The 12,349-nt window shown below is 38.4% G+C and overlaps 1 protein-coding gene across 3 annotated transcripts in view; it reads left to right on the forward strand.

Annotated features, from left to right (window-relative positions):
* LOC109069615 (neuropilin-2-like) overlaps positions 1 to 11,792 on the forward strand; it is a 77,684-nt gene extending 65,892 nt beyond the window's left edge. For 2 of the 3 annotated variants that reach the window (XM_042716997.1, XM_042716998.1), the window contains 2 exons: positions 7,812 to 7,871; positions 9,578 to 11,792. In XM_042716997.1, the coding sequence (XP_042572931.1) occupies positions 7,812 to 7,871; positions 9,578 to 9,882 (365 nt within the window). In that variant the 3' untranslated portion in view covers positions 9,883 to 11,792. Of the gene's footprint in view, positions 1 to 3,591; positions 7,260 to 7,811; positions 7,872 to 9,577 lie in introns of those variants that run through there. The other variant, XM_042716999.1, reaches the window with a different exon arrangement.
* The last annotated feature ends 557 nt before the right edge of the window (positions 11,793 to 12,349 follow it).

Raw genomic sequence — 12,349 nt, forward strand, 5'->3', positions numbered from 1 at the left:
TCGATTTTTACAAAGCTCATCGTTCTGAAAAGCGAGGTGTACACTGATTGGCCAGCTATTCAGTGCATTGTGATTGGCCGAATGCCTCAAGCGTGTGATGGAAATGTTACACCCCTTACCATACTGTGATGCCATGTCCCAGCGTGACGAGACAAAACCAATAAAACCCATTACAAACGAGGCATTTGTTGTATCCAGTGGGGACATAATTATGGATTATAATGACTTATATTGTTTTTTTACACATTGCGTTGCCTATCGTATTGCACCGCAAAACCATGTCTGCATTTGTGATTGGAGAAATGACAAACAACAAGCGCTACTCTATGCTACTTTTCTCAAAACTCGAGTTTGAATCATCAGTGACAAATTCTTTAAATATGAAAACATACTTACAGGTTGTGAATCGGAACAGCCGGCATTGTAGGTTCAGGAAACAGTCCTCTGTTAAATGCGTTGCACACACACAAATATTTGGTTTGAACTGTTCTGAAACAGTGTTGTAAATACAACTTAACCACTGATTTCTAGTTGTGTCTGCTTTTGGAAGGCCAAACAAAGTAGTTTCACTTTCACAATGAAACACACAGCGTCTCCACAACATGGCGGTGGCTGCAACAATACTACAGCGAGAATCAAAGTTACTCCTTCTTTCTTTGCATGAACATTTGGGCGGTGTTATGCAAATCTTCCCACACAGTGACGTAGACATGTGGGGACGTGTTTAAGTGAGGTGTTTTAGGAGTGCGTGATCGAGTCTTAACTTTTATAAAGAATATCTTTGGGTTTGAGACTTTGGGTTTGAGACTTTAGTCTTTGCAACTTTAGGGATCTTATATATGTACAAACAGCTTGTAACACTCCAAAGAGGAAAGGAAAACTTGAAATCGCATCAGATGACCCCTTTAAGGGATCTAAAATGCTGTCTAAAATATAAGGCATTAGTATGTGCTTTGTAAGTACTAATAGACAGCCAATATGCTAGTAATGTGCATGCTAATAAGCAACTAGTTAATAGTGACAACTGGTGCCCAAACTAAAGTGTTACCAAACATTTGATACTATATTTATAGTCTATAGAAAATCTCGAAAATGTATGTAATGAATATACTCTACATCTATCTGCTAAAGGAACTCCTTTGTGACTCATTGGATGGCAAATGATGCTAGAAAAAAAAAAAGGAAGAAAAGGAGTTCATAGGTTCATATGTAAATGCATGCCTGTTGTCGTTTTATTGGAGACATTTAAACTCTAAAACACACATTTTATTTTTATGAATAGCTGATCCTGCACTCTGCTGATCCTTGTGTAAAAAAAATATTTTAGATATAACATGGACAGCTATAAATTACTTCTTTATAGAACAGTTGAAGAAAAGCAGTCACCTGTATGCTTCTAGAATGCATTTGTTTCAAAAATTGGTACCTGACAGAAAAAAATTAAATCATCAGTCTAATGATTTTTCATTAATGATGATCTGTAATCACAAACAACTAGAAAAGGCATGGGAATAGTGAGAAAGGTGTAGGATCCCTTGAGAACTGAGTATTTGTCATGGACACATAGACATGGACTGCAGTCCAACACTGGACACCGAAGCAGTATGATGCTTTTTTATATATATATTTGGCACTCCAATATTTTTTTATTTTTTTTTAAACTTGGTTTCTTTGGAGGGAATACCCAAACAAGCTACCAGCATATTAGCACCTCCACTTTCTTTTGTGAAATGAGTGTCAATAAAAGACACATGCAGAGCCAAGTCACTCTCCCTAATGAGTGGCTCAGTCATGCTCCGTAGCTGAATACAGCCTAACAAGATGTCTGCCTGTGCCGGGTTCTGCTCAGATGGCAGCATTGCATCAGAGACTCAGGGTATGTCTCCTTGGAGTCCCTGGAGAACTGTTTTTTGTTTTTTTTTGGTGTCATTCTTTTCTCGAATGTTCGCTTCTCACACAGTGCTTACTAATCTGTGAGATAGACAAAGCAGAGCTGACAAGAACCTCTGCTTCCACTTGTTGTGTGATCGTAATATTTATTACTATTTTGGTTGTTTTCGTCAAGATATAGGGTTGTTTTTATTTTCAGTGTGTCAGAAATTGCTCAAAGCTGTTTCAATTTAAATTCAACACGTGGCGCTTCACGTTGGCTTTCTAGAGCAGCTGAACTCATCCAGTAGCGTTGTGGCTGGTGTGAAAATAAGCCTATCACAACTCTTGGAGTGTTACACTAGGTGGTTTAATGGTTGTAATTTAACTGAGAAACTGAATGTATGCATATTTAGCCATAAATCTGTAGTGACTTTTTCCCCAAAGATATTGCATCTGTTCTTTAGTTCCATATATTGATGTTATATTTTATTTTATATTGTATTTACTTTTTTAACGTATTTAACTTAAATTATAAAAATACCTATCAAACTATAAATCGCGATTAATTGCATCCAAAATAAAGGTTAGTGCTGTCAAACGATTAATCGCGATTAATTGCATCCAAAATAAAGGTTTTTGTTTACATAATATATGTGCGTGTACTGTGTATATTTATTTTGGATGCAATTAATCGCGATTAATCGTTTGACAGCACTAATTTATGTATTTTTTTTTCTGTGTATTCATTTACCTTAATTATTTATCTATTTATTATTTTTTAGTTTAGTTTGTTATGTGTGCATTTGTATAATTCTTAGAGTTCATATCAAATATCGAGAAAATATCAAAGTGGTGGAAAAGTTACACATTTATCGCCCTTTTCAGCCGCTCTAAATGTAAATAATTATAAAGAAAATTGAATAGAAATGCCAGATTTATGGAAGTCATAATAATTTAAAACATGGCATCCTTGACAAAATTGAAGCGAGAATACAAAAAAGATTCCACATCCTCAGTCTCTCACACAGTCACATTGGGTCTCTCTCAATCTCAGTTGTGATCCATTTCTGATATAGTGGTGCATCAAGATGTATTGATGAAGTTGGCAATGCCCGACCCTATTAAAAACTCCTACAGTGATCAGTTATCTGTCAGCGTTCTGCAAGAACCAGAAGATTGAACAGAGGGAGAACAGAATGCATGTGCCTCTGCTTGGCAAAACAGCCTCTTGTTTTGAATGCAGCCCCAATGTACCCCTAAGACATAACGGTTTGGAGAACTACCAGCACTTGTGTTCATGTATCCACCTGCCCTTTGAGTAGTCCTGGAGAGAGACTTGTCCCAAAATCCAGCATGCAAAACAAAATCCAGATTTATAGTATGGCATTCCCACTCCCCAGGACTAGAGCGGGGCAGTGTTTATTTGCAACATGCTTGGAGTCTGACTCAGGTGCCTATTTGAAAGCACGTTACATAACAGCACTGCATTCACTCCCATTGTTTCACTGTACATGCCTCTATGCAAACCGAACGTAGATCCCTCAACAACTATTCTACTACTGGAAAGAGGTTATTTTATGGTGATTTCGAACAGTGAAACATGGAGCATGAAGCTTATGCCAAATCAGTCAATGCAGCATCTTTCATGGCATTAGTGTGTTTGCGTTTGAACATAGCAGCAGTGTGGTGTGTTTCACAGTTTGTATATCTCTCCACCAGGGGGAGACCTACCAGGCAAGAGTGAGCCAACAATAGATACGCTGTCAGTACCACCTGTTTTGCCCAACTGGTATTACATAATGGCTGGTGGAGGAGCCATCTTGTTCCTGCTCATTGTCATTGTCATGGCCATTAGCTGTCGCCATCTTACGGCCAGGAGGAACCAACCCACAATGGCCTACTACAGCCCCCACAATGCACATTACCCAAACGGCGGCATGCACAGGGCTGGGGTGACACCCAAGTTGACTGTATGGGTTGAGAAGGGCGATGGGAATTCCTACTGGTGACCACCTGGACTGAAGGTTTAGAGGTTTGGCTGCAAATGCTGACTTCCTGAAGGAAGTCCTTGACAAATGCAGATCTCAGACTGAAGAGTTGGAGGAGAACCTCAAAGAACGCTCTCAGATGCTTGGATTCGAATGCTTCCAGTTGAACCCAACACTTCGATTTTTCTGTTTCCTCGTTCTGTTCTTGTTCTTTTCTTTCTTGGATACTGATGACCCTGTCTTACTAGCGTTCTCCGCTTGTTTACGACATCTAGCCAGCTCGTACTCATCAGGAGGGAACTTCTCCAAGAGCAAATCTGTATCTGGCCTCTTGATGAACGGCAAGCCAAGAGGACGTGTTATCCAGTGACCTCAATCACTGATCCTGGACTGACCTTGATCCAGTGTGCTGTACTTATGTTAAATCAATGTGATTGGACAAGGTCAGAACATCGGTGACTTCAGCGCTGTTGTGGACATGCCACAATGTTTGCACTTTGACTAGTCCCTGAGATTGATTACGAGTACTTTACCTGATTATAGAAGAACATGGGAACAGACCTTTGGTTAAAAAGAGAGAACATGAAGCTTTCAGATAAATTTAAGCATATGGACGGAGGCTCCATTTCTGAGAATGTGCTTCTTAGCACTTTTTGAATACAAAGCAAGCATGATTTAATTAGTAATAAGGGAAGGTGAAGTATTGCTTAAAAGGTTTCTGCATGTAAACAACTTGAGTTAAGTCTGATAAATGGAGAGTCTACCTAAGATGATATAAACATATGCTTTCATAATGAACACTGCCTTTAAAGTCAACATGAAATCAAAATTGAGTCTCTTTATCTTGGTCTTATTGTGAACAGTTGATCAATGCATTGTTATTACAAAGAGAAAAATGCTTGTGTAATGAGTTTCTTTTTTCCACTGATGTAACTTAGATCATACCGATTACTGTTTAATGTTATTGGCAACAATTGTTTTAGGCCTCAATTGTATGTAATACAGCCTTTCTTAAAACTTCGCCAATATTTAACACAATAAATTAATGCCAGATAATAAAAAAGCCTCACTGAAAATAGCAGAAAGAATGTGTAAACTCACATTCAGACTCTATCCTTGTATGGAACGCCATCTTTTCACCATCCAATCAGTTCTCACTGAATGAGTCCCATCTAACAGTTTTTCATTATGGAACTAAAATGCATTGCAAATGTTCTTTCATGTTGACTTTAAACATTTTATTAGGCATGGTTTTATATCAACGATGTGCTCAACTTAAATGAAGGGATGGCGCCACTAATGAGATAAGATAATTATGGGAAAGAGGGATTCAGCAAGGGAGTCTTCATATTTTATGTTTGTTTCTGTGTTCTCTGTGGCAGTATCTAGGTTATTCCTTTCTATCTCACATTTCTCACATTTTTTTCCCAAAGATCATCCAAAAGTGTGTTGGCGTGTGTTATTCTGAGCGAACGCTTGCTGGTGTGGAGGCTCCAAAAACAAGTCCCGTAAACAAAGACAGCTGTTTCCTTTCTCCATCTCAATGCTATGAAGAAGCACTGAGCACTGGGGTGGGAGAGAACTTGTGCAGATATCAACACCTGGTAGCAATTTTGGTTCATTGAAGCATTGTGAAGCTTCAGGAGTGATTAGCAGTGAATGCTGTCCAAGATTGCCATATGCTTTTTCATAGCCATATTGAATCATTTACAGAATTGAGTTGTCATTCAGTTTTATAGGTTATATTAATCAGTTCTGTATTAGGACAGGGGAGTGTCACTAACATATTGTGGCAGTACCATTTGATTATCATATAGTATTGCAATGCTACTCCAAGGTATTACCTTAGTACAAATGTCCAAAGGGGTAACTTTAAAGGATTTAAAGGAATAGGTCTCCCCAAAATGAAAACTTGCTGCAATGTTATTTCAGACTATCATGTCTTCCTTTCTTCTGTGTAAGACAAAAGGAAATATTTTAAAGAATTTTCATGCTGCAACTTTATGTAAGTGAAAATTACCTCACCATATATCATTTTGTATAGAACCACATGATAGATTTATGTGAGCAAAAATAAAGTCATTGTTTGCTCAAATCTCATTTTCATTGGCGTATAATCAAATACGGTGGCAAATTTGACATTATAACAAATGACAGTGGTTTGGCATTTACACTGTTCATCTCCTTTTGTGTTTTCATTTTATAGAAAAAGTGTAAACATTTCCTTTTGTCTTTCACATATGAAAGAAAGGCATGCAGGTTTGGAACGACTTGAGTTAATGATGACTGAATTATCATTTTCATGTGAACTATGCCTTTAAGAATATTCAGCGGATCTAGAAAAAGCATTTCAAAGGTCTTCGTGTCGATATAAGAAGTATAGAGCTGTTCAAAATGGAAATAAAAGGATAAAGACCCTTGGCTCCTGAGGGGCTTTTTAATGCCATTTCCTGGTGTGAGGTGGTAAGAGATGTTTTGGCACCGTCATGCAATGTGCTTTTAAAGCAGCCACTTTATCGCTCTTTTCTTCCCTAAACCGTGTCCCCCCTTCTTTCTTCACTCTTAATATTTTTTAATTAGTTAATGGACCAGATACCATTTATTAAAGCTGCTAAAGGCGTTCCGTCTCCCGCCCCGTGTCTCTTGTCGACTCGGGAAACCACATTAATGAGTGCAAGCGCTCTCTCGAGAACACCGTCAACACGTCACCCAGCGAGGCGTGATGCCAAACAGCCATTCTTCTCGGGCTCTTAAATGCATCGCGTATCCTGAACCGAGAAGCTTCTAATAAAGCAAAACAGTCTATTTTTCAAAGAGTGGAGGATTGAGGTTGATGTTCACACCCCTGCCGATTTCTGCTCGAATCCAAATGACTCATACTAACTGTACTTTTGGACACGGGCAGCTCAGGGGTTGTGGAACAGTCGACAGCATTCTCCTCGGAGGTGGGGAGTTGGGTAGAATAGATCGCTCACAATGGATCCAGTCAGGCTACCGCCTTCACATCCGTGATGCGCAAGCTCTCACATTGATTTCTCTGCTTTTAGACACAGCGGGCTCTGACTTGGACATTTTTGGAACAAAGTGACCTGATCCATAAAGCCATTTGAAAGTTATGGGCCTTTTATTGCACTGCAAAGATTACTTAGGTGGTGGTGGTGGTGGTGATGCTTCTGATACAGACTATGAATTTAATCAGAATAATGAGGATGATGATGATAATGCACTTTGCTTTATTAAAAAGTACCTTCTAACTGTGGTCAGCCTATACCTCAACTTTGAAATGAGTAAATTGTTTAAAATGCGAATGTGAACAGAATATTTTTTTGCTTGATGAATTTGTGTCTTGAAAACCTGCTTTTAAAATGTGACAATAAAATCTTATTTTTTTAATCCTCACTTCTTTTTATATCTATTTATATCAGAGCAGTAACAATAGACATTGGCCTATTTTTGCTGCTATATTTGTGTGTTCCCTTAATGTTTAAATGCTGGTGTGCTTCAATTAGTAATTATGTAGGTCACATGATGTTATTCTCTGTACCCTGTAATTATGTTACATGTCTTGCGACCCTTTAATAATTTATTACTTAGCCTCAAGTCTCAAAATATACTTATTTAGATCTCTGTCAATCCAAGGCCCAATACTTTACACAAGTACATGAATGCAAACACTTTGAGTGACACAAACTCTGTTTTACAGGTTATTGTATTTTAGCAGGTATTAGTGTTAATTAGCAAGTTTGTTGACGCTAGATACTGTGTATTGTTGATATGTTTAGAGCAAGTTATCAGAATTCTGAATAATCAAATGTTAAGATGTGAAGATGACTCTAATGCCCTATTGTGTACTGAAGTTTAATTCAATGCATATGCGCTTTTTGACCACAAAACACATTATTTTGTGTCATATTATATATTTCAATACAATGTTTACATTTCTGTCCACAGTTAAAAAACCAGCGGTCGGAAATGGGCGTCTCTTCAATGGGAAGGACCACATAAATTCAGGTTAGTTCACAGTGCATCTGTGCATATGTTTGTTGAGGGGCATAAGGGTTGAGCTGACATTCTACAGTGTGTTTGTGTGGGTACAGTATGTATGTGTTTGTTCATACTCGCATCGCCCTCACCCCGCATTTCTGCAGAAAAGCAAAAAAACATCTCCGGTTATCAGACTTTCCGCCCTTCCCTTCCCTTCGCGCTATCACACAGTTGGAATCCATCTAACTCATAAAGATGTCTTTGTTTTGGCTCTTAAATAAATAAATAAAAAAGACAAGGACGAGTTAATTACCCACCCCGAAATCTGTTCATCCTTATAGACTATCACCCCCCTCCGTCTGTCTTTCTTTCACTTTCCCTGACTTCCTTTATCGATGTATTCCATCTTTTTCTCATTTTCCCCCTACTCTAATACAATGTAATGAAGTCAGTGTTTAGCTTACACTCTACACAAGCTGTCAATCACCTCAGAAGACATTTGTTGTAACTAAAAGGGCAAAAGCTTTAATAAAATGCAACAGATATCAGTCAAAGTACAAAGGCAGCTCAGCTGGTGCGAGTTTTGGCATCAGCTCGCTGTCAAAAGCAGCCTAATTAAGCCTAATGCAAGCGCTAGCAAGGCACAGGGTGCCACAAAAGAGTTTACGGCTTAGTTTTGTCAGCTGAAAACAACCATGCCGACAGAATTCTCCCACAGACCAAGCCATTAGTAAGTATCTTCCTCCATAGGATACTGTGTGGGAAAACAAACACAAAAACTTCTGTTTAGCCTTCAAAGGATGTAGTGTTGAACAAAACATTCTTACAAAAACATGTTGTACAAGTACAGTAATTGCACTGATTACTATATTAATTTACCAAGGTTATACCATGGTATTCTTTTAAGTACTTTGGAGTACTAAGGTATTTACTCCAAAATACTTCAAAGAATACATTGTAAACATGTTAATGGTAAAATATGTTAATACCATTGTCCTTTTTCAATTAAATGGCACTAACATGTGCCATACTGTGGTATTCTTGAAAGCACCATGGTTTACCGTAAAAAATGTGGTACATGAATTTCAATAGCATGGTACGTATATCTCAAAGTACCGTGGTATAACCATATGATGCTATCACTCTACCATGGTATCAAAATAACTATCTGATACAATCACTATATATTTTGTGGGAGATGACATTCTTTTAAAGAATACCGTGGTCCTTACACAAAATCCATGGTAGTACCATGGTACTTTTTCACTTACAAAAATGTTTTTTTTTTTTTTTTTTTTTTTTTTTTTGGACCTGGTAGACCTTTGATTTTTGGACATGATATTATATTTTTAAAAAAACAAAAAAACCCAAAAAATAACACCATATTATCACAAAAAAATCTTACTACTTTTTTTACTTAAAGAATTGTTTGCCATGTTAGTACTGTGGTTTAATTGAAAACTAGCATGGTTTACCATTTAAAACCATTGTAGCTGAATTTCGGTATCATCGTATAAAATAGTACCGTCTGATGCTTCACTGTACCATGATACTACCACAGTACTTTTTGGAAGGCTACCATCTAATGCCATTAATATTTTGGGGGGAGATCATACTCCTTCAAAGAATACCATGATATTACCATTGTATTAAGTCCAAAAACATGTGTTTATGTGCATGAGATTGTCAAGAACATCCTTTTTATGTGCTCTCCCATCCTCTTGTTGTTGTAGGTTTCCAGTTTCCAGAGTGGAGCACAGCCGAAACGCCATCAGAGCCTCCGGTGACACATGTGGTCGATAAGGACAACACTTGGCTGTATTCTCTGGACCCCATTCTCCTGACTATCATCGTCATGAGCTCTCTGGGCGTTCTTCTTGGTGCTGTGTGCGCTGGCCTCCTTCTTTACTGCACCTGCTCATACGGCGGCTTGACGTCACGCTCGTCCACCACTTTGGAGAACTACAACTTCGAGCTGTATGATGGGATTAAGCACAAAGTAAAGCTTAACCAACAGCGCTGCTGCTCCGAGGCTTGAGGAAAACAGATGGGGAGATATCAAGTATCCTAAAATGACCTCAAAGTAACCCGATTTGACTCTTTGAAGAGACGAGCCTCATCTCTTAGTATTCCTGGAATGCATGTCCGTCTCAGCTGGAGAGCTCCTAGACTTAACTTCTCCTGGAGCTTATTTTCCAAGCAGTTGTGCTTATTTAGCTCTAACGCTGCTGCCAAGGACTTCCTCGTCTTTCACTGGATTACATCAAAAGTAGAGAGTTTGGTGCCACAAGGATTGAAACCCTTTCCAGGGCTCAGCCTCAAAATAAATGTCGATACATATCAATGTTCTCCTATTCCAAAAAGATGAGAGTATATCAGTTTAGATTTCCAAGAGGTCTAGTTTTTAAAGTGGGAGATCTATGGCTGGACTTCAGAGCCACAAACGTCTGCCCACCATCATTCCCAAAAGTACATTTTGTGGCCTAGGATGTGGTGCATTGTTTTTAAAGCCTCTGGTGGATTTAATGTTGCTTTATTGTTTTTCCCTCTCAGAGACGTTCAGTAGCCCAGGGTGATTATACGTCATTATTATTGTGTGTTTACAACCCATTGCTTTCAGCCAACCATTTTGTTTCTCTTGTCAGTCTGACAGTTTGGAAATGGAAAAGTAAGACAGATTGAGGGTTCTTAGATTTAGTTTTCGGCAAAGTGTGTTTTGTGGATTGTGTTTTGAAAAAAAGGCACCACACTTGTTTAAAACGACTGAGGATTTTGTCAGTGCAACCTATGGATTGCTGTAACTGGGAGACAGGACTGACAAGCTCATGTGTGAGCTTTGAGCTAGCAAACAGGCATTAAATAATGTGAAATAAGGGTTTAAAGGCTGACAGATATACTGAATGATGGGTTTGAAATAAAATTTATCTTATTTTTTCTCTGGGCGTTAAATAATGCTACAGTTATTGACTAGAAAAAAGACTAAAATCTGTTGGTGCAGTATATCTTGGCTCTTGGGTCAAACAGATATTTTTACACCTCAAAATTAATGTTTAAAAGGTCTGTAAGAGGTAAAATAGTTTAGATTTGGATCGATTTGAAGTAAAAAAAAAAGTGTACACAGAAATATTTAATATATTTTCTTGAAATCCTTTTTGAGATGCCTAGATGAGTGTTACAAAACCTGTCAGTGGTGACCAACATTAATTCAGCTAAAAAATTTTACATTTACATTTTACAGTTGCTGTTCTTTTAGGTTATGTGCAAACAATGTAGGACCTAACACAGAGGCTTGAGGAACACCAATGCTTTCAAATGTACATCATACAGCAGTTCATTTCCAATTTATATTTTTCTCTCTTTTACTCAGTTTTGTTTCCATGCTTAGGCTTTATGTTAACAGGAGACAGGTTTGGTTGCAAATCTGCTCCCCTGTGGTTTTAAAAAGCCTGGAAAAAGGTGGAAGACAGATGCCGTAAATCTTTACCTACTTGCTCAGATGGGATTTCTTACCCTCATACATGCTCAAAAACGCATCATTGGAGTTGGTGGAAATAAATGCACCCAAAGCACACTACACCTCTGCAGAATAAGACACATAATGAGAGTCCGGAATCTTTGATATGGAGTTTTGAGGCACTGACAGCTGAGCCTAGATGTTTCTACTGAACCCTGCTTGATCCATACACATACTTCTTATCTTCTTAAAGACTCTTGCTACTGGACCCCTGGACTTTTGCAAGTGCCTTGGAGCTACTCTGTTCCAGCCTCGGCTCTGGACCTGAAAAAGACTGCTTTGGAGCATTAGTCTGTCTTAAACACTCAAAATACTTGAGAATCACAGCACTGGGTATAATTCCAGTCTCTCTTTGGACACTTTGTACAGAAAATGTGCTTTTTATGATGATGATTATTGTTATTATGATTATTTAATAAAGGATTGTTAACATATTGGGTTGATGTGGTGTTGAACATTTCAAGGTGGATCCATGAGGAACATTAGTTTGATGTTTTACGACGAGTCTTGAGTTTTGAGGTTGCAAGAGCAAGGGCTTATGGGATTGATAAATGAGTAGAATACTTATTGCTCAACATGCTCACACACATGCAACTAATATTACAAATACCAGACCAGTACATAACCTACACTGACAACAAAAGGAGTCTATCAATAGAACCTTTGACTCTATTAAATATCAACACATTCAGTCATAAAACACATACAAACTCGCTCTCACTTTCTCTTTACAGCTATGTCTGCTACAGTTTCTCTCATCTCCCCATGGGCTCCCATTAGCACGGACCTTCAGTCGCCTTCATTTAGGGGCTCACAACATCAAAGCTTTGAAGTGCCTTACTGTTCCACCCCCTAAAGTTCCCTTCATCCCTCCACCTCATACAACCACCCAGTTGCATCCATTTAACTATTTCTCTACCATAGCTTCCTCTCTGCTTCATAGTGTGCCTGCCTTTGCCTTTACTACTCTGGCTGTTTCACTGACTAATGA

Source organism: Cyprinus carpio, chromosome B1 (assembly GCF_018340385.1).
Source record: "Cyprinus carpio isolate SPL01 chromosome B1, ASM1834038v1, whole genome shotgun sequence".
In the NCBI taxonomy this organism is placed as follows: Eukaryota; Metazoa; Chordata; class Actinopteri; order Cypriniformes; family Cyprinidae; genus Cyprinus; species Cyprinus carpio.